Consider the following 26852-nt stretch of genomic DNA (forward strand, 5'->3'; position numbering starts at 1 on the left):
GACGCTCCAGGCACTTTAATTAAAGTGGCTCTTGAAGCCGCTCTAATTAAAATGCCCCCTTCCCCCACTCCTGGAGCATTTGTATAAATGCCCAGTAAACCCAGTTCCCTTAGCCTCTCCTCATAAGTCATGTGTCCCAGCCCCCTCACCATTTTTGTTGCTCTCTGCTAGACTTTCTCCAATTTGTCCACATCCTTTCTATAGTGAGGGGTCCAAAACTAGGCACAGTACTCCAGATGCAGTCTCACCAGTGCTGAATAGAAGGGAATAATCACTTCCCTCAATCTGCTGGCAATGCTACAGATGCAGCCCAGTATGCCGTTAGCCTTTTTCACAACAAGGGCACACTCTTGGCTCATATTTAGCTTATTGTCCACTGTAACACCCAGGTCTTTTTCTGCAGAGCATCTGCTTAGCCAGTTGGTCCCCAGCCTGTATTGGTGCATGGGATTGTTCCATTCTAAGTGCAGGACTTTGCACTTGTCCTTATTGAAACTCATGCAATTTCTTTTGGTTCAATCCTCCAATTAGTCAAGGTCTCTCTCAAGGCCCTACCCTACTCCATATCTACTCCCCCCAGCTTGGTGTCATCTGCAAATTTCCTGAGGTTGCACTCTATCCCATCATCCAGGTCATTGATGAAGATATTGAACAAAAACGACCTGGACTGACCGTTGGGGCACTCCACTTGATACCATCTGCCAACTAGACATCAAGCCATTGACTACTACCCTCTGAGCCCAATGATCCAGCCAGTTTTCTATCCACCTTACAGGGTATTCATCTAACCCGTACTTCCTTAGCTTACTTGCAAGATTGTTGAGGGAGACCATATCAAAAGTCTTGTTAAAGTTAAGGTATCACATCCACTGCTCTTCCCACATCCACAGAGACGGTCATCTCAACATAGAAGGCAATCACCTTGGTCAGACATAACTTGCTCTTGGTGAATCCACGCTGACTTCTTAATCACCTTCTCCTCCAAGTGCTTAGAACTGGATTCTTTGAGGACCTGCTTCATGATTTTGTAGGGACTGATATGAGGCTGGCCACTCTGTAGCTCTTTGGATCCTTCTTCTTCCCTTTCTCAAAGATGGGCACTATATTTTCCCGTTTCCAGTCCCCTGAGACCTCTCCCAACAATCATGGGTTTTCAAAGATGGTGGCCAGTGGCACTGCAATCACATCAGACAACTCCCTCAGCATCCTGTCTGTCCCGATGGACTTGTACACATCCAGGTTTTCTAAATAGTCCCTAACCTGTTTTTCTTGCCACTGTTGGCTGCTCACCTCCTCCCCAAACTGTGCTGCCGGATGCACTAGTTTGGGAGCTGACCTTGCCTGTGAAGACTGAGGTCAAAAAGGCATTGAGTACTTCAGCCTTTTTTGCATCCTCTCTCACTAGGTTGCTTTCCTCATTTAGTAAAGAACTCACACTTCCCCTGATCCTCCTCTTGTTGCTGACATACTTGTAAAAACCCTTCTTGTCACCTTTCACATGCCTTGCTAGCTGTAACTCCAGGTGTGCTTTGGCCTTCCTGGTTTCATCCTTACATGCCCAAGCAATGCACTTGGACTCCTCCCTAGTTGTTTGTCCAAGTTTCTATTTCTTTTAAGCTTACTTATTGTGTATAAGCTTACTGAAGAGTTCCCTGCTCAGCCAAGCTGTTCTTCTGTTATACTTGCTATAGTGTCTGTACTTAGTCTATAATGTGCAAATCTACCTTGCCTTCTGCCTGACTTCAGACTCATATGGTTAACTACGTATCTCTGGTTTTACAGGTGATTTGTTCAAATTTTGAGGAAATGTACATAATACCTTTTGGCTTTTGTATCAAGCCAGTGCAGTTTCATTAATAAACTAACACAAAAACTTAAGAAAAAACTTTCAAACAAATTGAAAATAATCCAGTCTTGCTTTTACATTTTCTCACAGTATACTAGATCCAAGGAAGAAACTCTTCCAAAATATTTTCGTCTTGAACAGCTGCAAAAAGAATTTAACTTTGTTACTGAAAAAGAGATTAAAAATTGTAAACGTTTCCAGCTGTTGCAGCTTAGGAACTCAGGGCAACTAGATTCCTGCTATTGTTGGCAGATACCTCTGTTTGATAGAGAAATACCAGATACAGTCTTCCAGGTAATGAATATTTCTGCTATTATTTTTGTTTCAAGTTATGTGATAAACAGTATGGATATTAATTTTTCCTTATTTTTTCACAATATCTGAATCCAATGTTCTTGTTATTATATGTCATGTGGAATTAATCATGTGGAGACGTGTAATATATCATGTGACAATCTCCAGATTGATATCCTTACTCATAATAAATAATATTTTAGGCCAGGTACAGACTTTATGCTTTTATTGGTATAAGTGATTGGAAACCAGTCCAATACCTGTAACAGAACTGAAGTTTGGGACACAGAATAGGGCTATACCCATAACAGAACAGAAGTTTGGCACACATAGACACACATTTAAAAATGACAGAGCTGGTCTAAGATTTTCGCGCTCCCCACTAAAGGGCGAATGCATGTTCTGTTAGCTACTAATCTAAACTATGTCTCTTACAGAAAACTGCATAACTTGGATCATTTCCACCTTTGGCTTTTTGAATGTTACTACTCAAATAGTTCTACTGAAATCAGGGCTGCTACTTGTGGAGTAAAGAGCTAATCAGGGTGCATAAGTGCATCAGGACAAAGGGTATGCCTATATACCAAAATGCAATGCTATGTACAGATACACACATTAGCATTGAATTACCTAAATTGGATACCTGAAACTTTATAGCAGTGTTTGCCAGGTGCTTTGCTTTGATGAGAGGCAAAATATATTAACTCAGATTGAGCTCCACAGTAACACATTTATATGTCTTCTGATATCTGAGATACCTTGTTCAAAATTAAAGTAGGTGTTGTGCTTTTGCTGAACTCAGTGCTGTAGCTATGTTAGATATGTTCTGAATGTGCCTGCTGGGTCATGTACCTCAGGTGACGTAGGCAGCTCCTCATCTAATTTCTGGATGCAAATGGGACTTAGGTATCATCTAGGTGCCTTGTGGCTCACACTAGGGTATATCTATGCATGTGCAGCAGGCAGAACTACATGGGGCCAGAAAACTTTCAGTTCTAAAAAAAGGAGTACATGCAAGGTTAGGCCACCTCCAAACAGGATTTTTTTTTAATATTGAAATTATGCACGTAAGCCCCTAAGTACTCATTTAGTAAAGAACCCATAAAGGATCTGGCCCTTCCTTTCCTTCCCTCTTTCTGATATTAAATGAGTTCTGGTAGTAAATAAGGATCAAGAGCTTGACCAGGAGTTCACCAGGGGATTGCCTGAGGCTGCACACTCCTGGTGCATGGTTGTCATGAGAGACATCAACTACCCAGACATCTCGTGGGAAGAGCACTCGGCCAAATCTGAGCGGTCGCAAAGCTTTCTCTCATGTGTGGATGAGCTCTATCTGATGCAAGAAGTCGATGGGCTGACAAGAAGTAAAGCGCTGCTTGACTTGGTTCCGGCAATGGGGGATGACCTAATCAGCAACCTAATGATTGAAGGGAAGCTGGGTGATAGTCACCGTGAGCTGATCACCTTCACCATCTGCTGTTAAGCTGGCAAGACAGTCAGAGATACAGAAGTCCTTGACTTTAGGAAAGCTGACTTTGACAAGCTCAGGAAGCTTGTCAGGGAGGCCCTAAAGGGCCACATCCCAAAGGGGAGGGGAGCTCAGGACGAGTGGTTGCTCCTCAAAGGAGTGATCTTGGATGTGCAAGCAAAGTCTATTTCATCTCAGAGGAAAGGCAGCAAAAGAGCACAGCAGCCCCCTTGGCTCGCCAGGGAACTAGTGGGCCTCCTGCATCTAAGAAGAAAGACCTACAAAGGATGGAGGGCTGGATCCACCTCCAGGGAGGAATATTCTGCACTGGTCCAGACCTGCAGGGAGCGAACCAGGAAAGCCAAGACTGCAACTGAACTCCAACTAGTTACAAGTATCAAGAACAATAAAAACTACTTTTTTACATATGTGGGGAGCCGGAGGAAAAGCAAGGGCAACATTGGACCCCTGCTAAACCAAATGGGACAACTGACAACTGATGGCCAGGAAAAAGCCAGCCTGCTAAATGGGTACTTTGCGTTGGTCTTTCATCAGTCCCATGGGATGCCCCTGCCCATTACGGAACAGGGAGGCCCAGGTGAGAGAGATTCCTTACCCCCCCCATTGATGCTGACCACATGAAGGAACACCTTGAGAGGCTGGACACCTTCAAGTTAGCCAGCTCTGTCTGACAGTTTACACCCCAGGGTACTCAAGGAGCTGGCTAGCATCATAGCTCAGCTCCTGGCCCAGATCTTTGAGAACTCCTGGTGCTCTGGTGAAGTGCCCAAAGATTGGAAGAAGGCCAATGTGGTGCTTATCTTCAAAAAAGGAAGGAAAGTGGATCCAGCAAACCATAGGCCCATCAGCCTGACCTCTATCCCAGGGAAGGTCTTAGAAAAGATTATCAAACAGGCCATTTTTAACAGACTGGCCAATGGCAACGTCCTGATGGATAGCCAGCACGCGTTTGTTGCGGATAGGTCTTGCTTGACCAATCTTATTTCCTTCTATGACCAGGTGACCTGTCACCTGGACAAGGGAGAAGAGAATGATGTTATATATCTTGACTTTAAAAAAGCCTTCGATCTGGTATCCTATGATCACCTTTTAGCAAAACAGGCTAACTGCAGCCTTGGCCTCACCACGATCCACTGGCTGGGGAATTGGCTCTGTGGTAGGACCCAGAGGGTGGTGGTTGATGGAAGTCAATCATCGTGGTGCCCTGTGACCAGTGGGGTCCCCCAAGGTGCTTGGGCCTATACTATTTAACATATTCATTAATGATGTGGACATTGGTATCAGAAGCGGACTGGCCAAGTTTGCCAATGACACCAAACTCTGGGGTAAAGCATCCACACCTGAGAACAGGAGGGCAATCCAGACTGACCTTGACAGGCTCAGGAAATGGGCGGACAAGAACCTGATGGTGTTTAACACCAAAAAATGCAAGGTTCTCCACCTTGGGAAGAAAAACCTGCAGCATCCTTATAGGCTCGACAGTGCGATGCTGGCTAGCACTATGGATGAAAGGGACTTGGGGGTCATGATTGACCATAAGATGAACATGAGCCTTCAATGTGATACTGCTGCTAGTAAAGTAAGAAAAATGCTGGCTTGCATCCACAGATGCTTCTTAAGCAAATCCTAGGATGTCATTCTCCCGTTGTACTCAGCCTTGATGAGGCTGCAGCTGGAGTACTGTGTCCAGTTTTGGGCTCCACAATTCAAAACGGATGTGGAGAAGCTTGAGAGGGTGCAGAGGAGAGCCACGTGCATGATCAGCGGTCAGGAAAACAGACCTTACGACGAGAGGCTGAGAGCCATAGGACTCTTCAGCCTGGAAAAGTGCAAGCTCGGGGTGATCTGGTGGCCACCTATAAGTTTATCTGGGGTGCTCACCAGGATCTGGGGGAACATCTGTTCACCAGAGCGCCCCAAAGGATGACAAGGTCGAACGGTCACAAACTCCTCCATGACTGTTTCAGGCTGGACATAAGGAAGAAATTCTTTACTGTCTGAGCCCCAAAGGTTTGGAATAGATTGCTGCTGGAGGTAGTTCAAGCACCTACTTTGAACTCCTTCAAGAGACATCTGGATGTTTATCTTGCTGAGATCCTATGATCCCTGCTGACTTCCTGCCCCTGGGGTAGGGGGCTGGACTCAATGATCTTCTGAGGTCCCTTCCAGCCCTAATGTCTATGAAAGTCTATGAAATCTATAAGTTCTAGGTTCTCCTTTGAATTGCCAGTGCAATATAGAACTCGTTTTTATATTCAATAACAAAAAGAGGGGAGGGAAGAAACGGCCAGGTCCAAAGAAGGATTTACTGGCCTAGGTGCAAAATACTGCCTGGTTTAGCAGCCTTCTCTTGTTGTTTTCTAGAAAACATGTAAGTAGGCATATTATAGAGGGAATGGGATATGTGTTAAAGACAATGACCACAGGATGGAAACTGTAATAAAAAAAAAAATTGCATCATTGATAATATCCAGCTGTCCATGTCTTTTGAAACCTTTAATTAGCTTTTCACATTCACTTTCTTTTAACACATTTTCCTAAAGCAAATTTGTGGCTTCATCTACAGAAACAAAGGAAAATTCTTAACCCCCCCCCCCAACTGTTTTGTCTTCCGTTGTCACTTGTCCTTCTCATTTGTCTTATTTTCCATTATTTTGTCATCACTCAAACTCTACAACATGGGCTTGTGTAGGCCCCTACACTGTCAACTTGAGTTTTACTGATAACTTCTTGCTTTTATCTTCCTTCATCTGTTTGACTAGCCACCTTGGATTCCAGCTTTCCTGGTTGCAAAATATTTTGGCTCATTTTTTTCACACATACAAAGAATTTCTTTTTTTTACCTCTCAGACTCTTCTGTGAGTTGATCATGGTGCTATTGCTTTAAAAAAAAGCTAAATATATCTTATTTTTTAAGAGTCTGTAGACTTCCTCTATCAGGTATCTAGATTTTTCTTTGTTTTTTAATATAATGTTATAGTTGTCACTTCAAGTATCTTCTCTCTTCCTATTTCTCTTCCTTTGTTTTCCACTCAATTAGCAGTTTTTCTTAGTGCCATAACCCAGTTTCATGACTCATAGTGTAAACAACTTTTACTAGTAGCATAACTGGGGGTGAGAGTTGGGGAGTGATTGGAGCAGTAGCCCTGGGCACCATGTCTGTTGGGCTGCTACCACAGCTGCTGAAGACTGTCCTGTTATATCATTTCCCCTGTAACTTCTTCTTTTTGAAACAAGTTTGCTTTGTCTCCAAATCTTTGACTCTTGCCCAAACAGATGTCTTTCTGTTCTTGTCATAGTGAATTGCTTGCACTATGAGTCTTAATTTTTCTCTTTGATATACTTAAAAATTTTTTTTAAATATTTGACTTTGTTAAATGGATGAGGATACAGTCTGTAGTAATCCAGTAAAATGTTATATTCTGAAACGTTTTGTAATTTCATCATCATTTTGAAAAAGTGGAACATCATATTCTTTATTTAAACATTTCTTCTAACTTTATCTTAAAAACATTGTCAGTGTACGACTATGAAAAAAATACCTAATTCTATATTCAGGGATATGAAAGCCAACAGAAGACAGAAGTTTCAGTGACAGATGAGGATCCTATTAGTGCACAGAGAATTAGTTCTGCCAACTTTATGAGGAAGGTATGACAAACACTGACATTATCCTGTTGACCATGAGAAATGACAAGCTTTTTCTTTTCATGTATAATGTAAGTTTAATGCTTCTGAAAGTGCTTAACATTCAGTATTAGAAAGTGAACAACAGAATACATGAAGCGTCAGTATAGATTTCATTCCTTACCATCAAAGCCTCAAAGCTTTTCTGGAGAAAAAGTGAAGTTTAGTTTTAGCATCTTCTTGATGGTAAGTTTCTTTTTGAGGCTTCTAGTCAGGGAGTCAATTGTGATGGTAGTTTTGTTGAGATAGATATGTGTCCTCAACTGGATCATCCATTAATTTCATAGAGGACACTGAATATCAGATGGATGCTGACTGTTGTTCCCTACTAACAGGAAATCAACCAGTGACATAGAGGAGAGAGACACCATGTTCCATTATCTGTATTGTACTGTTTGCAATAGCAACAGAATGACACTGTATAAGATCCAGACTACGGAGTCAGTCCTATATGGTGCTGATCAGTCAAGTCTCTCAGCAGCTGTTGAAGCAATACTACCCTACATACTTTAAAATTTAAAAGATTGGCATTTTAATAGATATTATAGTTGCTACCATATGGGAGTCCAGTAGTGTTGAGAATTTATACATTTTGGAAACAGAAAAAATGTCACAAGGTGAACTTTAATTTTATTCTTCTCAGCCACTTATAATGGCAGTTTGTCAGCATCCTTGCTTAAGGAGATATGGGTGAAGAATTTGTGCTTTTTGTTCCCACGGGACTTCAAATATCTAACCAAACCACCCAAACTGAGATTAAGAAGAGGTAATGTGCCCCACAGAATTGTCTCTGCCTCACTTCCTCCCCCCCCGCCTCAAGATATGTGGCTCTCTAAGAGCACACTGGGCCAGATAAAGCCCATGGGCCATACATTTGACACTTCTGCTCTAATGTGGCCTCCTTAACCTGCCTTACTTACTCTTTGCACAAAAAAAGAATAGCTATAACTTTGTTCCCTATTTCATTCCAGCTGTGATAAGTGCAGCATAAGCAGCCTTGTGCAAACTAGCTAGCAGAAATCATACCCTAGTCAGATCTCAGGCTCTATAGCATAGAGGACTATAATGGAAAGACCATGTCTTTCATTTTTGAGATACTATCTTTTATTAAAAAATGCAAGTATTATTTTTGCAGATGAGAAAACAAACTATAAAGCAACTTGTCAAAATTAAGCACAGGTGTAATTTATCAGATATTGTGAGGGATTATGAAGAAATTATATCTATGAGGTAAGTACTTAATATTTAAGTCAGAAGAGTCTGAATTTGCGTTGCTAAGTATATTGCTTTATTAATGTAAACTTTTAATTCATATGTTTTATAATACTTTTCATTTTTAGAATGGTATATAAAGATTTAGTTATAAGACTCTTCCTCACTTTAATAGGTGTGGCTAGTCTTGAAAGTCTATGGAACATGTTAGGGTTTGTTTGTTTTTTAAATTGAACAAGGTGTTCCCATGGGGGAAGGGGAGGATGAGTGGGTTTTGAGGAGAGGGATGTATGACTTGGAAGGAACAATAAAGGAGGAATAATCTCTTGGATCTGAGGCAGGGAGTAGGAGTGAGTAGGGATGAGAGGAAAGACTGGCTGGGAGGTGGGGTGGTGTTGGAATTTGTTGCTTTCTTTAATAGAATTATTAAATATGGATTAGGATTTGGTTAGACTAGGTTGGGTATGGGTAGATGCTCTTCTTGATCAGAGGCAGGGAAGTGAAAGGGTGTGAATTGTTTTTGAATTTCTGAGTTTAGGGGAGAGTTCATCTTCTTTTACCTTCTTATTTTAACATTTTAATAATATCTGTTTTTATAATATTTTGTCTTTTATAGTAGACTGCCATGAGTCTTTTCTGGGAAGGGCAGCATAGGAATCAAATCAGTAAAATCAATAATAAAGTGAATTCTTATGGTGTGAAATTCTGGACTTCTAATGTGTCAGAAAGAGAACAGATTTGCTATTTTTTAAATATATCCATGGTTTTATTTTGAAAGTGTTCTCCCTTTAATATTTTGCAAACCTGCTAATCTTGCTTTTTCACAGGGATAGGCAGGTTATCATCAAATGTCCCATTTGGGAAGTACTATTTTCAGTTTAGTTTTTAGATTACATCCTTAAAGTCATGTATAGCATAATTGAAAGATTTGTCCTTATGAATTAGTAATATGGGTATTTATTTTTATGAAATATAATTATCTAGGAGATGTGAAAGTAAAAATAACCTTTCAGGACTTTCTTTAGTTTAGGATATTTCCAATTGCATATTTTCTTGCAATTTCAGAGGAAATTTAGATTTCACTGAAAGCTCTGGCTCTATCCCTACTTCTATACTAGGTTCTTTGACGGTCATAGTGAAAAAAGAGCAGATCTAGGGTCAACAATGAGCAAAGTAATTTTTAAAAATTTTCTTTGAGTGAATGCTTTTATATGCTTTCTGTGCTAGGTACACATGCACCACATGGATGGAAGAATGGACACACATCCTAGCAATACTCATGCTTTGTCTTGTTCAACAAGCCTGTTAGTCTGAGATGGGGTGCTTTAGTGTCCACTCTCTATTAGAAACTTTTAAATGGTTTAGTTTATATATATAATCAATATGTGATAGGTAACTTGGGAGTAAGAAATTATGATTTAACTCTAATTTTAGTTAGTGAGGGTGGTACATGGTGAGGGGATATTGCCAGTATTTAGACCCATGTCCCTATAAGTTCCCTTATCTCACCAGGAAGTCTAATATCTCCCATAGGAATGCCTGTGCCCAACTCTTTTCTCAAATAATTACATTTTTCCTAATGTTGTAATCTTTCCTAGGGCCTGACTAGCTCAGTCGGCAGAGCATGAAACTCTTATTAATTTCAGGGTCACGGGGTGTGTTTCTTCTCTTCCCTGTCTCTGCTTCAGGGGCTGGACCTGATGATCTGTAAGGTCTCTTCCTGCCCCTAACAACAACTATGTCCCTCTCTGCTTTGAATGTCATCAACAGTATAATCCTCTTGAGTGCTACATACTGTCTCTTCCCTCTGAAATCATCTGGGTTCGGTTTATACAGGCCCTGCATTACTCCCTATCCTAACAGAGTCTAAGAATGGTTAATTGGAGCTAGCTGCTCAACCTTTCCTCCTCTACTCTGCCCCAGTGCTGTAGTAAGGGAGGTGACTGCCCAGGTACTGAAGCAAAGGGGTGACAACAGGTGCTGCCCAGCTGGGGTGGGGCGCAGGATGGAGTTGCAAGTGGCTCATTTGGCGGGGTGGGGGGAGGGTGGCTTCTACTGCTGCATGCACTGGACAAGTGTTGGGGGGTGCCCCTCAGATCTGTGTGCAGGGTATGAGGGTGGGTTGCTGTTGTGGGCTTTGCCCTGGGTGCCAAACTTTGTTGCTATGGCATTGCCCTGTCCCACTACATTTCACATAATTCAGTGTCATACACTTTAAGAATATAAATTTGGGAGCTTCCAAGACCAGTTAATTAGTTAGATTAAATTATGGGATCAGAATATATTCAACACATTCCACAATGGCATCCTGGTCAAAGAGAGGAAATCATCAAAGCTGTCACTTCTTCATTGACCAATACTTCAATCACTGCAAACTTAAGCACCTTTCCATTTATAGCAACATCCTTTGGCACGAAGGTGCTAAAACGTTATTACAAAATGGATCAATGTAACTAATTTTAGGAAAGGGTAACAATTGTATTTCTGTTTTCTTATTAATGTATCTAGGAAGGATTTTATATTGTGTACTTCATTGTCATTTCTAAATGCTTTCCAAATAAAGTAGAGTTTCAGGTTAATGTCAATTGTAACAGATTCAGTGGATTCTTCTATGGAAGAGTCAGTCACAGAAGGGAAATTTTCATTTAATAAATTTTCCATTTTTCTTAACGAACATACAATATAGAAAAATATGCATATATAAAGCTGATTAAACATATTCAAACTTATCTAGCCAATTGAAGAATGCAGTTTTTAAGCTAGGTGAACGTAGAAGACATTTAAAACCACAGAGAAAAGAGAGAAGAAAAGTTCCTGCACAGGTTGTCTCAGATGGAGATGTTAAGCTTCTTGTTAGAATATTGAGTGCTTACAACATTCCTTCAAGAAATCCAGCAGTTACTAGGTAAGAGACTGTGGCAGGTCATTGCGGGTGCCTGCCACTTTAAGGGCCTGGAGCTGGCAGCTGCCAGGTGTCTGATGAGGGCAGCCATTTTGAATCTGGGGCTGCTCATATAAACAGGGCAGTTTTGCTGCTGGAGGCCAGGCAACAACATCGCCTGGCTGGAGGGCTGCTGGTATCATCTGGAGGCAAGGGAGGAGCTGTAGGGGATGGTCAGGAGGTTCCTGTCCTGAGCATGACCTAAAACTGCACCCTGCCGGGAATGGGTGGCCTGGTGGGGCTCCCAGGGGCATGGGAACCCCCAGGAAATACCAGGCCAGTTACCATCCCAGTGAAAGGGGGGTCAGGGCACCTTAACCCCTAGCCCCCACAACTGGGTGGGTTACCCCTTTGTAGGGTCTGGGGGGTGGACCCCCAGAAAACGAGAGTGAGGCCATAGACTCATGGCTGTCTGGACTTTGCCTGACTGGTCAATGCTGGGACCAGGACTGGAAGGGTCAAAGGGCCAGGGGCCCACTGCGAGGAATGCCCAAGAGCTGCACGCCTGGGGTTCTGACTGTCCTGGAGGTGGGCCAGGGCCAGTAGAGCTAAAGGTCCCCGAGGGAGCACACCCGGAAGGGGAAGCAGTTCAGGGAGCTATGCTGCCCAGGATGAAGGCGGATTAGGCCACCAGAATGGAGGGATCATAGAGGGGTTCAACACTAAGATTATGGGGCCCAGCGTGGGGCCGGTGATTATGAGAACATCTGGATGCCATCTGTGAGGCTTGGGCTGTGGTGTAGGGGAGGAACGGAGCCGCAGATAGTGCCCTGTGGCACCGGGGCAAGAAATGGGCAGCCTTCCGCTTATTAAGATCAATTAAACTATTAATAACAAGGCGTGGCAGGTGAGAAGGCAGGTGGTTAGCCCAGAAACAGGTGGGCAGGCCACTGGGAAGTTGGCTCTGAGAGGTCCCCCTGTTACAGAGACCTACAACAGAAATCAGGAATGGTAAAGACTAAGGTAACTTAGTTACATTATTCATGAGAGTCCAGGATTGTACCCATATGCATTTTGTACACATATTCTGTGGTGCTGTATGAAGTGAAGGGTAGGCGTGTTGAAAGCCTCCAGGTAAACGTCAGAGGGGAGAACAGCAGGAGGGATGTCATGGTGGGTGTCTTCTACAGGCCACCAAATCAGGAGAAGGAGGTGGACAAGGCCTTCTTTAGCCAACTTACAAAAGCTTCCTAATTCTAGGACTTGATTCTTAATGGGGAATTCTGCTGGGAGGGGGAAAAAAGTGCACAAACAGTCCAGCAAATAATTGAAGTGTACAGGGGATAACTTTTTGACAAAGATGATGGAGAGGCCAACTAAGGCGAAGCTCTTCTTACTGCTCACAAACCAAGGAAGAATTGGTTGCAAATGTGAAGGTGGAAGGTAACTTGTATGACAGTGACCATGAAATGATAGTTCAGGATCTTAAGGGGAGGCAGGAAGGAGAGTAGCAGAATAAGAACATAAAACACAATAAAAAGGGATTCTACAGGTATGTCAAAAACAAGAGGAAGACCAGAGAAATCATAGGTTCCTTAGACTGTGGGAGGCAATCCAATTATGGATGATGCAAAGAAGGCTATAATATTAATGTCTTTTTTACTTCGGTCTTCAGAAATAATGGCAGTTACTAGATGACAACTCTAGTTGGTAGCAAAGAGAAGGAAGGAGACAAACAGCCTAGAGTAGTAGAAGAACAGATTAGGGATTACTTAGTGAAGCTAGATACTTTCAAGTTAGCACAGCCAGATGGGATGCATACTTGGGTACTGAAGGAATTGACTGAGCTAATTTCAGAGCCATTGGCTCTGCTCTTTGATAAATTTTGGAGGATGGGTGAAGTCCCAGGTGAAAATATAGCGCCCATGTTTTATGAAGGGAAGAAAGAAGATCCAAGGAATCACAGACCAGTCAGCCTGACCTCTATACTTGGAAAGTTAATGGAGCAAGTTCTCAGGGAATATATTTTGAAGTACTCAGAGGAGAACAAGGTGCTCAGGAACAGCCAGCATGGTTCCACCAAGATCCAAGTCATGCCTGACAAACTGATTTCCTTATATGAGAAGTTGAAAGACTCTGTAGATGAAGGGAAAATGGTGGACATCATATACCTTGATTTAACAAGGATTTTGACACTTTTTCCCATGACATTGTCATTAATAAGCTAAGGAAAGACAGGCTAGACAGAAGTACTGTAAAGTGGATACATAACTGGTACTCAGCAAGTAGCCATTGATGGCTCAATGTCTAGTTGGGAAGAGGTATCAAGTGGGATTCCCCAGGGGTCTGACCTCGGTCAGGTATTGTTTAATATCTTTATTAATGATTTGGACAATGGGATTGAGTGCATGCTTAGCAAATCTGCAGGCAACACCAAATTGGGTGGAGTTGCAGACAGTCTGGAGGCCTAGGATCCAAAATGACCTGGATAAACTGGAAAAAATGATTTGCAGTCAATCAGATGAGATTGAACAAAGACAAGTGCAAAGTCCTGCTTTCCACGTTGGAAAGAGGGGTGGAGGTATAGCTCTACATTATGAAGCAGTACACTTCCCTTCAAACTGAATTCAGTAACCAAGGGGCGTGTCCAGATAAGCACGCACGTGCCTCCTGCCCCATCTCAAACCCCTTTGAGATGGAGAAAATCGCACATGCAGGAATGAAAAAATGTTCCCTGTGCTGCAAGTTTGATATCCAGGGGTCAAACAGGAACCCAGGGGAAAAAAATGGGTCAGGTTGAGGCAACCAGAGGCTCAGTCCTCCAGAGATGCTCTGGCAGAGTTCCAGACCTGTGATTCGCCCTTTCCCTGGTCCAGAAGCATGCTAGATGCAAGCTGCAGGGACCTGGACCTGGCTTTTGCCAGATAAGCAGGGGATTGGGGGGCTGGAGGAGGGGGAGGGGACCATCCCCAACTCTCCCCCCACTCCCTGTTCCTTCTCCCCACCCCCCGTTTGATCCCCTAGCTCCATGCTGGCTCTCCCAGCCCCCCACACTCATTGGCAGTACCAGAGAATGAGCAGGAGGCTGGAGACAGCCCCTGGAGACATCCCCCTGTTGTCTCCAGCCCCTTGCTTCTTCCCCTGCTTGTCTCTAGCCTTGGGTCACCCTGTTGGACAGGATGTAAAACATCCAGGGGGTGGGAGATGGGCTCACAATTGATGTAGATCAAGTGAGGGAAAACCTCTGTGGGCCCAGACAGAATGCACCCGAGGGTCTTGAAGGAGCTGATGGACATCATAGCATGCCCTATGACAAAGATATTTGAGAACTTGTGGCACTCAGAAGAGGTACCGGAAGACTGGTAAAGAGCCAATGTGCTCCCAATCTTTGAGAAAAGAAGGAAGGAAGATCCAGGGAATTACAGGCCAATCAGTCTGACATCCATCCATGGAAAGATTCTTGAGAAAATCATCAAGGGATCCATCAGCAACAGGCTACTGGAAGGCAACCTTCTGAATGCTAGCCAACATGGCTTTATTGCTGGAAGGTCTTGCCTGACTAACCTCGTCTCCTTCTATGACCAGGTGACGCATTGCCTAGACAAGGGAGATGATGCCATATATCTATATTTCAAGAAAGGCTTTGACTAATTCTCCCCTTATGTCCTCATGAATAAGCTGGGGAACTTGTTTGTAAGTCATTTGAAAAAATATTTTCTCATAACTTTGCAGTATTTCTAACTAGTAAATCCTGAGTTGTCTTGTCCATCTAAGTATTTCTTTTTAGTGCTGATTTAAACTTTACATTTAAGTTTTTAGAAATATATTTAACAGGATTGGATAGCAGTGAAACTTGCAATAAAGAAGAGAGAGTATTAGCAATTCAGAACTACAGTTAAGTCCTCACTTAAGTTTTATAATGTAGTAAACGGAAGTAGTTGCTATCCAAATTTACAGTACACAGACATAATTTTCTTTTTATTGCCATGAATATTAATCTTAATAAATATATTTTAACACAGCAAGCTCAAATTTAAATGCTACTGAATTAAGGAGTAGTGTGGAAAATTTGGGGGTGGGGAGGAGACACTGATCCCATGGCATTAAGGAGGGTTTAAAGATGGATTGCATGGAGGCTCTGATATATAGAGAAAGGGGAGGGAGGAAACAAGGAATTTGTGAAGGGGAATGGAGGAATGCAAAAAGCATCTGATGTGTGCTATGTTTTCAGTCTACAGAAGCAACAGTGTGTGTTTATTTGTAGTTTAACTGCATAATGAAAGATTAATTCAGTGCCTAGTCATATAAGAAGGTTTTGTTCCTTTATCTAGTGCAAATGGCCAAATTCAATCAAATTCATGTTCAGCATTTCAGATTATTGTGGGAGAAAGAAAAAGAAAATGCCTTGAGTTAGTGTGCATCTCACTGGCATCTTTCCAAATGTTTTAAAACAATTTACATTGCAAAACAACATTTTATAACTTTAAAGCAATTGGATATTATTCCCACTAGTGGATAAGCTACACAACTTCACCTTCATAGGATGCAAATCATATTCAATAACAGTAATTATCTTAGAGATGAGTTGTTCACTATCTCATTTATATTGTTTTACATTGTATTCCAAAGAGTAGAAAGATAGTATATTTTTGAAATGATGGTGAAACTAAAACAAAACTACAGGATGAAAAGAATAAGCAATGTCTTGATTCCCTTTAAAACAGTTTATGAAAGAGAAGTTTATCTAGGTATTAAAGTGTGGAGACTCCCTGGCCAGAGAGCCTCACCTGCATACCAGAATTGTAGGTTCAGAAGATGCCCAGTGATGTGTAGGAAGAGACATAGGGATTTCTAGAGTAAGCTTATTTGCCAAAAAATGCATGATTAACATATTATCAAAGGACTTGTTTATTCAAGTTACTAGAAATGGATCATCATAGTCTTAGGTCCACCTAGGCCTCTGTGGATCAGTGCGAAACATACTAATTTTGGCAGGAGTTTGATTTTGTCAAGTAGTGTGGCTACAGGATCAATCTTTATTGTTGTCATCATGTCTCCAGTTCAAGCTTCCTATATGGTCTGCTCCCAATATTCTGCACAGCCCTCTGCTTCTGGTGTTTCCAAATCTTGTGGGTGCATTATGGTGCTACAGAGCATCTCAAGAGATGATCCATGACAGACACATTGGTCAGTTGTATAGAGGCCTCATGATTTCATGAGAAAGTTGCATCTCCTGAGACCCACTTTCAATCTATTCAGGCTCTACCATGTGTGCCATTTGTAATTGGGCCAAATGGTAACTCCTCACAGGGTAATTCCTCACCGGCTCCATTCAACAGCTTTGTCATGTAGTTTCTCCCATTATTTTTGCCAGAGGGTAGTTCTTGCTGATTTCAGTGATGTGGTCAATGGTATAGTAGAGGACAAAAAGCTGCATCTCAATGAGAGATGATGGTGCGCTGTTTGATGGCAATATAGTGGGTGGTAGTCATCTGACTCTTGTACATATAGGTCAATGTCACTTGCTACTTTCCTCCTGCTGTATGTGGGTGCTATGTCAGATAGTGCATAGGCAGGGAATGGGTGGGTTTTAGGTGGTCTGTTATAATTCTGCATGTATAATTTAGGGTGGTGTCAGTTTTCATAGATTCATAGATGTTAGGGTCGGAAGGGACCTCAATAGATCATCGAGTCCGACCCCCTGCATAGGCAGGAAAGAGTGCTGGGTCTAGAAGACCCCAGCTAGATGCTTATCTAACCTCCTCTTGAAGACCCCCAGGGTATGGGAGAGCACCACCTCCCTTGGGAGCCCATTTCAGACCTTGGCCACTCGAACTGTGAAGAAGTTCTTCCTAATGTCCAATCTAAATCTGCTCTCTGCTAGCTTGTGGCCATTATTTCTTGTAACCCCCGGGGGCGCCTTGGTGAATAAATCCTCACCAATTCCCTTCTGTGCCCCCGTGATGAACTTATAGGCAGCCACAAGGTCGCCTCTCAACCTTCTCTTGCGGAGGCTGAAAAGGTCCAGTTTCTCTAGTCTCTCCTCGTAGGGCTTGGTCTGCAGGCCCTTAACCATACGCGTGGCCCTTCTCTGGACCCTCTCCAGGTTATCCGCATCTCTCTTGAATTGTGGTGCCCAGAATTGCACGCAGTACTCCAACTGCGGTCTGACCAGCGCCCGATAGAGGGGAAGTATCACCTCCTTGGATCTATTCGTCATGCATCTGCTGATGCACGATAAAGTGCCATTGGCTTTTCTGATGGCTTCGTCACACTGCCGACTCATGTTCATCTTGGAGTCCACTAGGACTCCAAGATCCCTTTCCACTTCCGTGCCACCCAGCAGATCATTCCCTAGGCTGTAGGTGTGCTGGACATTTTTCCTCCCTAGGTGCAGCACTTTGCATTTCTCCTTGTTGAATTGCATTCTGTTGTTTTCTGCCCACTTGTCCAACCTGTCCAGGTCTGCTTGCAGCTGTTCCCTGCCCTCTGGTGTGTCCACTTCTCCCCATAGCTTTGTGTCATCTGCAAACTTGGACAGAGTACATTTCACTCCCTCGTCCAAGTCGCTGATGAAGACATTGAAGAGTATCGGTCCAAGGACCGAGTCCTGCGGGACCCCACTGCCCACACCCTTCCAGGTCAAAACCAACCCATCCACCACGGCTCTCTGGGTGCGACCCTCTAGCCAATTCGCCACCCACCGGACTGTGTAGTCATCCAAGTCAGAGCCTCTTAACTTGTTCACCAGTATGGGGTGGGATACCGTATCGAAGGCCTTCCTGAAGTCTAAGTATACGACATCCACCCCTCCTCCTGTGTCCAGGCGTTTCGTAACCTGGTCATAAAAAGAGACTAGATTAGTCAGGCATGATCTGCCTGCTACGAACCCGTGCTGGTTTCTCCTCAGCATAATTTGTCCTGCCGGGCTCTCGCAAATGTGAGCTTTGATAATTTTTTCAAAGATTTTGCCAAGGGTGGAGTTGAGACTGACTGGCCTATAGTTGCCCGGGTCCTCCTTCCCCCCCTTCTTGAAAATGGGGACCACATTGGCCCTTTTCCAGTCCTCCGGGACTTTGCCCGTGCACCATGAGCATTCAAATATTCCTGCCAGTGGTTCTGCAATGATGTCGGCCAGTGCCTTCAGCACCCTCGGATGGAGCTCATCCGGGCCCGCCGACTTAAAGGCATCCAGTTCTTCCAAATGACTCTGCACCATCTCAGGGTCTACGCATGGTAGTCTGTCGCCTTGCTGCTGCCTCTCTACAACCCCAGTGAGAGACTTGTCATGCCCCTCGCTTAGGAACACTGAGGCAAAGAACTCGTTGAGGAGTTCAGCCTTGTCCCCCCTGTCCGTCACCAATTGTTTCTGCCCATTTAGCAGGGGTCCTATTCCTCCCTGGGCCTTCCTTTTACTCCCTATATATCTAAACAACAATTTCTTGTTGTCCTTTACTTGGGATGCCATCCTCAGCTCCATGGTAGCTTTGACCCATCTAACTGCCTCCCTACAAGCGCGAGCAGAGGAGGTATATTCGCCTTTGGTGATCCCTCCCTGTTTCCACTTTTTATGTGCTCCCCTTCTGGCCCTTAAGCTGCCCTGGATTTCTCTGGTCAGCCAAGGAAGCCTCCTGGCCCCTTTCCCTCTTTTTCCTCGCATCGGGATCGTCTTGCATCGTGCCCGAAGGATCGTTTCCTTAAGGCACAGCCACCCTTCTTGGGCTCCCATCACTTCAAAACTCCTACTCTGCAGTGCGTCCTTGACTAATTGCCTGAGTTCATTGAAATCAGCTTTCCTAAAGTCTAGCACTTTCACCCTACTAGTTACCTTACCCACTCGACGTCTTATGGTGAATTCTATTATAAGGTGATCACTGTCCCCGAGATGGCTACTGATCTGTAGGTCCCCTACCATGTCATCCCCCGTTGCCAATACCAGATCCAGTATGGCATTCCCCCTAGTGGGACCATGTACCTCCTGTGTCAGGTGGAGGTCCTGTACACAGGTTAGAAACCTGCGTGAACGGTGGGACTTTGCTGTCTGCGTCTCCCAGCCGATGTCTGGGTAGTTTAGGTCCCCCATAACTACCGCCTCTTTAGCTTTTATGGTCTCCGAGAGCTGCCTCAGCAGCCCCGAATCTATTTCTTCCCCTTGGTGTGGGGGTCTGTAGCAGACCCCTACCACCAAATCCCTTTCTCCTTGCCCCCCATGTAGCCTAACCCACAATCCTTCTACTTCCTCAGCCTTTGATTCCGTCTTGATGAGGGTTGATGTATATTGCTCATTGACATAGAGAGCAACCCCTCCCCCTTTTTTCCCTACCCTGTTCTTTCTGTACAATCTATAACCCTCAATATGTACCACTTAGTTGTGGGATGAATCCCACCAGGTTTCCGTTAGCCCTACTAAGTCATAGGTGTTTTGTGCAAGCAGGAGCGCTAGTTCATCCTGCTTGTTCCCCATGCTCCTAGCATTAGTATATAGGCACTTGAGCCCTGTGACTGGTGCCTTTGCTGCCCCCCCGCTCCAATACCAATGGGTATTGGTGAGTATTGGGTATTGGTGAGTATTTATTCACCAAGGCGCCCCCGGGGGTTACAAGAAATAATGGCCACAAGCTAGCAGAGAGCAGATTTAGATTGGACATTAGGAAGAACTTCTTCACAGTTCGAGTGGCCAGGGTCTGGAACGGGCTCCCAAGGGAGGTGGTGCTCTCCCCTACCCTGGGGGTCTTCAAGAGGAAGTTAGATGAGCATCTAGCTGGGGTCATCTAGACCCAGCACTCTTTCCTGCTTATGCAGGGGGTCGGACTCGATGATCTATTGAGGTCCCTTCCGACCCTAACATCTATGAATCTATGAAGCTACGAGTCCCAAGGGGCCTCTTATTTCTTACCTTCTCGTTGCTTACCTGTGCTGTAGTGCTGGCCGCCCCATGGCTTGCAGGTTCCCAGTGTTCTCTTTCTTCAGGCTGGGCTGTCCTTGTGGGTGCCACATGGTTTGGTGGTCCACAGCTTCCCCCACCCTCATCTTCCCCTCCCCCCGATGAGCCTAGTTTAAAGCCCGCCGGAGGAGATCCACCAACCTAGAAGAAAATACACGCTTACCTTTGTGGGACAGGTAAAGCCCACCCCAACTGAGCATGTCCCTCATTGTAATGTGCGGGTCGTTGTCCAGGAAGCCGAAGCCTGCCTCGAGACACCACTGCCGAAGCCTCCAGTTGGTCTCTCTGATGCAGTTTTGGTCTCCACAATTCAAAAAGGATGTGGAGAAGCTTGAGAGAGTCCAGAGAAGAGCCACGTGCATGATCAGAGGTCAGGAAAACAGACCTTATGACAACAGGCTGAGAGCTATGGGGCTCTTTAGCCTGGAAAAGTGCAGGCTCAGGGGTGATCTCATTGCCACCTAAAAGTTTATCAGGGGTAACCACAAGTATCTGGGGGAACGTTTGTTCATTGCAAGACCATTTCAGGTTGGACATAAGAAAGAATTTCTTTACTGTCTGAGACCCCAAGGTCTGGAACAGCCTGCCATCGGAGGTGGTTCAAGCACCTACATTGAACACCTTCAAGAGTAAATTGGATGCTTATCTTGCTGGGATCCTATGACCCCAGCTGACTTCCTGCCCTTCGGGCAGGGGGCTGGACTTGATGATCTTCCAAGGTCCCTTCCATCCCTAATGTCTATGAAATCTATGAATATATTTACCGTGACTGTAAAGGTGGATAAGCAAATGAGCTAATTAATCTAAATAACACAACTGCACAGTAAATGAAAGGGGTGGGGGCTTGCTCTCACTAGGTCTAAACCTGTAGCCTGGCTGTAACCTGGCACTACAAAGGGCTCAGAAAACACTACAGACTCGATTTAAATTTAAAACCAGAAGACTATAGTATTATAACAACTATACCAACAAACAAACAACAGTGAACAATGTCAATTACAGAATAGTACCAGAAATTTCCTTCACCCTTGTAGGCTCAATTCCTTTTCTAGGCGTGGGCAATACTTTATGCTCCTAATGGCTGTAATACTGACAAATAGTGGTCAGCTACTGATGTGGGCGACTGGTGCTGCCTTAGTCGGGGGCGGGGGGCACATGCACCCCCCCTGACCAATCCTGCTGACTGGGGGGGGTGGTCTGCTGCAGATGATTCTGTGGACTGGGGGGGTCCCCAGTGGGCAATCCTGCAACAGCCAATTGCTGTGGCCAATCGCTGCAATCGCTTTAGCATTTTCTGGGGGTGGTTGCAGCTGTTTCTGGGAGCAAGTGCCGGCCAATTGCTGCAGCCGCTCCCAGAAGTGGCCGCAACCACTCTCAGAAGTGGCTGCAGTGATCACAGCGATTGGCTGGTGCTTGCAGGGGAGGCACCAACGCTCCTGCCTGTCCCCTGCCAAATCTATTATGTAATAAACAGCCAATTGTGCATGCTCACAATGGAGAAATTGCGTCAATATGTCTTCCAGTTCAAAAGGTTAGCTGGGCTAGAACCTTCCAGGTCTTTACTTAACTGAGCATGTGCAATAACACTGTCACAGTAATAGATCATGGTTTGTCTACAAATGTTAATGTGATGTTCTTGAGGCTAAGTGTGATGGTTTCAATGTTATTCTTGCTTGTGCTGGTATGCACTTGTTCAATTTTTAGGTCAGGTCTAGCAAAAGCCATACTGCCATACAGCTTATGCCTTATTTCAGCAATGAGTGTTTTCCCTTTGATGGTCGGGCTAGAGTTATTAGGTCCTTTGTGTGCCTCCTGTATGCACACAATATCACACTCCTGTGATATTGCTTCCAGGATATACAGGATCAATAGGCAGTAGCAAACATTCCTTTATTTAGAGATATATGTTTTAGTTTGTATTGCTGGTTTTTTAGATGATCTTTATACATGCATAACATTTGTGAATAATAAATATCTATGTTACCTGTAAATAGTGAAATAGCACAAGTATGTAGATTAAGTAGCACAATAGCACAATTTATGCAAAATTGCACAATTAGATTAATCAGAAAATCTTGCTGAAATCTGTATTGACTCCTGTTTTATATCTAAAGACCAACAGGTGTTTACTCACCAGCTCATGCAATGAATAGAAGACATCTACTATTAGGCAAATCAGCATATATAACTGACCCTCTAAGTGAGGTAAATTAATTACTCAATTAAAAAAATAGAACCTAGAATTCTGTTTTTAAAAAGGCACTACAAGTATTCACATTATTTTTTAAACAATATTGCAGGATGGAAGAGTTTTGCTCTTTTTGCTATAACTGTTTCTTCTTAGTCCTTATAGGCTACTGTGTAGCTATTAAAGAATCCCACAAAAATACATTGATTTAGAAAAAAATCTTGAGACATGTAAGAATATGTTGTTAAAAAGATCTTCAACCTTTTGTTTTGTCATAGGCTCATTCAAAATGTGTGTTGTTTGGGGGATTTCAGTGTTTTATTTGTAGTTAAATTGTATTTTATTGGCATTCCTAAAAATATTTATTTTATGATGGTGTATATCCATGGTTTCCAACCTAAAACAGCATGTTATTTCAAAGGGGTCCACAGCCATAACAGATCCTTTGGAGCCCTTTGTAAAGGGACCAGAAACCATCTGCAAGTCTCATCCTGGAAATTTTTCATAAATGGGGTGAACCCCAAGTGAACACAAAGAAGCAATAGATAATTATGCTCCTTTTAGTACAGTACAGCTAAGAAGCATTGTATTGGGAGGAGGAGGAATGATTGGAATGCCTTGTGCTCTGGCTGCAGCTAGGTGGCATACCGACTCTTGGGGAACATAGAGCACCTGTACATATGATAGACCTCTGCTCCGACGCATGCTAATTAGCACATTTTGGAGTAGACTTGATTAATTGAGTCTGCTGGAGCATGCTAATTAGTGTGCTCCGGCAGTCTCTACATGATGTGTATTTGGTGCTCCCAGATTTCAAAATGGCATTTGGGGTGCTTTAACTAAAGTTTGTTGAATGAGCTTTAGTTAAAGTGTACCTGCCACCATTTTGAAGCAAGGCACACTGAATATATGTGATGCTGTGGGTGCTTAAATTAGAGCAGCTCTGAGAACCGCTCTAATTAAAGGACCCCTCACTCCAGAACACATGTATGGACACCCATAAATACCAGATACATGTTACCAGATAATCTGTGTTGAAATGGAGCGAAGAAAAATGGAATTATAGTGTTTTATTTGTTAATTTTTGTCCTTTTCCTTTTACTTGGTTGCTAAGAAAGCCTGCATAGGAAGTAGAGGAGAAAGAGAGCCATCCTATGATAACTGCTCCCCTGTGTCCAGGCAGAACTTGTTAAACTCCTATATCTCTTTCATTGAGGCTTCTAGGGAAAAAATGGGATAACTACAATTTCTTTCTCTCTTCCCTAGAATTAAAAGTAATTCTGGGAAACAGAAGATGATGAACATTTACTTTTTCTGAGAGACTGCCTTTCATAACCCTAATAACTCCTTTTTCGAAGTTTAAATAAATTGTAGGAGTTGGACTCCTAGCTAACAAATTCTGGATTTATGGATTATAATTCATGAGTGCATAAATATCATTATATGTACTAAACAATCTACCATTTCAAATCAAGCAGTGTTTGATGAGATACATCATTTGTCATTTAACAATATACAGAGAAAATAAGTTGGGAATGAATCGAGTGAGATTAACATTTATGCCTAACATGGCTTTGGAGTTGGCTTTATTGAGAAATCTTCCAACTTGTGATTTGCATTGCAGATAAGCACACCTCAGTTTCAGTATCGTTATACTACTATCTGCTACATAGCAGTAGTTTCAGGACAGGCTGGAAGATGGTTTGGAAATAATACATAAAATAGAACTAAAATATAATAAAGGGTATGTTTTGTGTTTTAGATGACTGTCCATCCTTTTGTAGAAGTTTCTTTCCAGCATGCAGTTTATCAGACTAGCACTGCCGATGGTTCTCATCCATGTTGGAATGAAGAACTTCAAATGGATTTTATGTAAGTTTTTCCCCTTTTACAACATGAAAAAATACAGCAAAATAGTTGTTGAGCTCTATAATAAAAGTATGAAGTCAGCAGCTAGATTCCCCTCCCCCCTGGAACCAATAGCAAACTTGTAATTCAAAAAGCTTCCTGCAAAACATTCTCAGTTACAGCTGGGAGCTGCATTTCTGTCTGCACCTTTGTTTTCTCTTTGTCAAGAAATAGGACAACCCTGTCATAGGCCATGTTTTGAAAATAAAGGAAAGTTATTGCTGTCCACTTGTCATTTATTCTATTTGAAATGAGTTGGAACAATAGCTCTCAATTTTTTGCCTCTTTTCCCCTTTTTAGGGGGTGTGTTGTAGCGAGGAAGGTAGCCTGGTGAAGGGGATGAGGATGCAATGCACTCCATTCTGGTTATTCTCTGTGACTATAACTAGCCAATAATGATTTTTACAAATTGGAATAATCTAGAGTAGACATGAAGTTAGGAGCCAAAATTAGGGAGGTAAAAATGTGGCTTGAAACATTTTCCAACTGTTTTTCACTGTTGGATGCTGTGAAATATATGAAAGAATGGAGAGGTTAACAATGTTTAGGAAATTAGGGACAGAAATCAGTGGAACTATGTTGGTTCTCAGCAACTGGGTTTCTGTCCTAATTTATTTGACTACTGAAATAATAATGAAATAAAATAGCTTTTGCTAAATTTATCCCCGAGAGTCAGTAGAGTTAAACTGGAATGATATTCACCTTTTGTTTTAGCATACTGATGTAGTTTGATTTCTTTAAAATTGTTCATGATTCTTTAATATTGTAAGAACATTAAAGAGTAATTATATTATTTTTAATTATAAAAATATCTGTAAGAAAAGAGGTGAGTAAAATAAATTCTGTCTGTAATTACAGATCTCCAGGGCATGATTACAGTTTTTCAGGACTGTCTAAAATTAAAGACAATATATGTGTCAACATTTTTGATGAAGTTATTTTGGAAAAACATGAGGTAAGTAGCATAAACACAGTAACGGACTTTTGTTTCTCAAGTTATTGTATGCTGTGTAAATCACTATAAACATGAACACATTTAATTTTTGTCTTTCTTATTTGGAATAAACTATTTCTATAATATTGCTTTTCCAATTTTGAATAAACTTAGCTTTCATCTTAGAATTTTAGAAATTCCATTCAGAAATATTGTGGCCATTATGACAGTTTAGATTTGAGCTGTGAGAAAACAGTTTGATTTTCTGCAAAAAACTGGCATTTGATGCAAATCAAAATGTATATTTTTTACCAACCTGTGAAAATTTTGATTCAGAACTACTTCTGTAGTTTCTCATGCTATTTGTACAGTGGTGTCCAACCTTTCTGGGATGCAGACCAGATGTGGTGTAGGGTCAGTCTACAGGTTGGATCTGGCGCGTGTGTTTTAGTCCATGGGCCCTATTCAATGCAGGATTGTTACATGGGAATGATCCATCATATGGCCCCAGCCCCAAGTGTGCCAGATCAGGATCTCTCCCCAGACCCAACTCTACATATGCTAGGTTGTGTCCTGAACCCATGTGCCAGATCAGGCCCTGATCTGGTGCATTGGGTCCTGTGATCTGGCCACAAGGTTTTGAAATTGTCCTCTCTGGGCAACCTGGCCAGATTACATTCCCCAGAATACTCTGTAGACCCTATCGCTGAGCTTCTCCAGTCTGTCATCTAAGGCCCTGGGTATACAGCCTCATGAAAAACCTGCCCCAACTAAGAGAACGGTACCAGGAAGCAATTGATGTATAGCAGGGATTTCCAACCTTTTTGAATGTGGGGCCAGCTCATTAACTTTTTATCACCCAGTGGGCTGGCCAAAGGACCACCCCCCACATTAGAAAGCTGCTGAAGTGCTAGGGGAGGGACAAGGGGTGGGAATGAAAGTAAACAGTGTTTACTTTCATTTCCTGTCGCAGCACCTCAGGCCTCAGAAAATGGCTTGGCGGGCCGCACGGCAGCCCGTGGGCCATATGGTGGACAAGCCTGATGTATAGCATTTATAAGACACTGTGACAGCGTTTCTAAATTATCAGGTTTCTGTTCACAGGTGTTATTTTTCTGGTTTTGATTGTTCAGTTTTTCAAATTAAATTCATTTTTTTTCATGGAAAGCAGGTAATTCTGTGAAATATTTTGCTTAGTTGAAGATAATTGTGGATGAAAAACTTGTTAAAATATTAAAAAGTTCTATCTTATTTCCACTTTAAATTTGTCTAAATTTACATATTAGCTTTTGTTATGCCAGTGTCCTCTAGGTTAAGAAGTCCATTAGTATCATAATATGTGATATCTTTTTTCATGTAGACTTTTTTTCGCTGTCATCTAGTCATATTTTTATTCTCTCTTTAATGATTAGCTTCCTAAGTCTCAGACTGAAAGGCAGATTTTCTGAGTTTGAATGATTATTTTCATT

General features: G+C 42.8%; 1 protein-coding gene across 1 annotated transcript in view; it reads left to right on the plus strand.

The window, feature by feature from the left end:
* The window catches only part of CC2D2B (coiled-coil and C2 domain containing 2B), a 112829-nt gene that overhangs the window by 61745 nt on the left and 24232 nt on the right, over positions 1-26852 (plus strand). The window contains exons 18-24 of the mRNA XM_059730334.1: positions 1937-2140; positions 7188-7280; positions 8452-8546; positions 11263-11433; positions 22468-22558; positions 24304-24413; positions 25308-25404. Coding sequence (XP_059586317.1) covers positions 1937-2140; positions 7188-7280; positions 8452-8546; positions 11263-11433; positions 22468-22558; positions 24304-24413; positions 25308-25404 — 861 coding nt within the window. The remainder of the gene's footprint in view (positions 1-1936; positions 2141-7187; positions 7281-8451; positions 8547-11262; positions 11434-22467; positions 22559-24303; positions 24414-25307; positions 25405-26852) is intronic.

The sequence above is a fragment of the Alligator mississippiensis genome, chromosome 6 (genome assembly GCF_030867095.1).
Source record: "Alligator mississippiensis isolate rAllMis1 chromosome 6, rAllMis1, whole genome shotgun sequence".
NCBI classification, from domain to species: domain Eukaryota; kingdom Metazoa; phylum Chordata; order Crocodylia; family Alligatoridae; genus Alligator; species Alligator mississippiensis.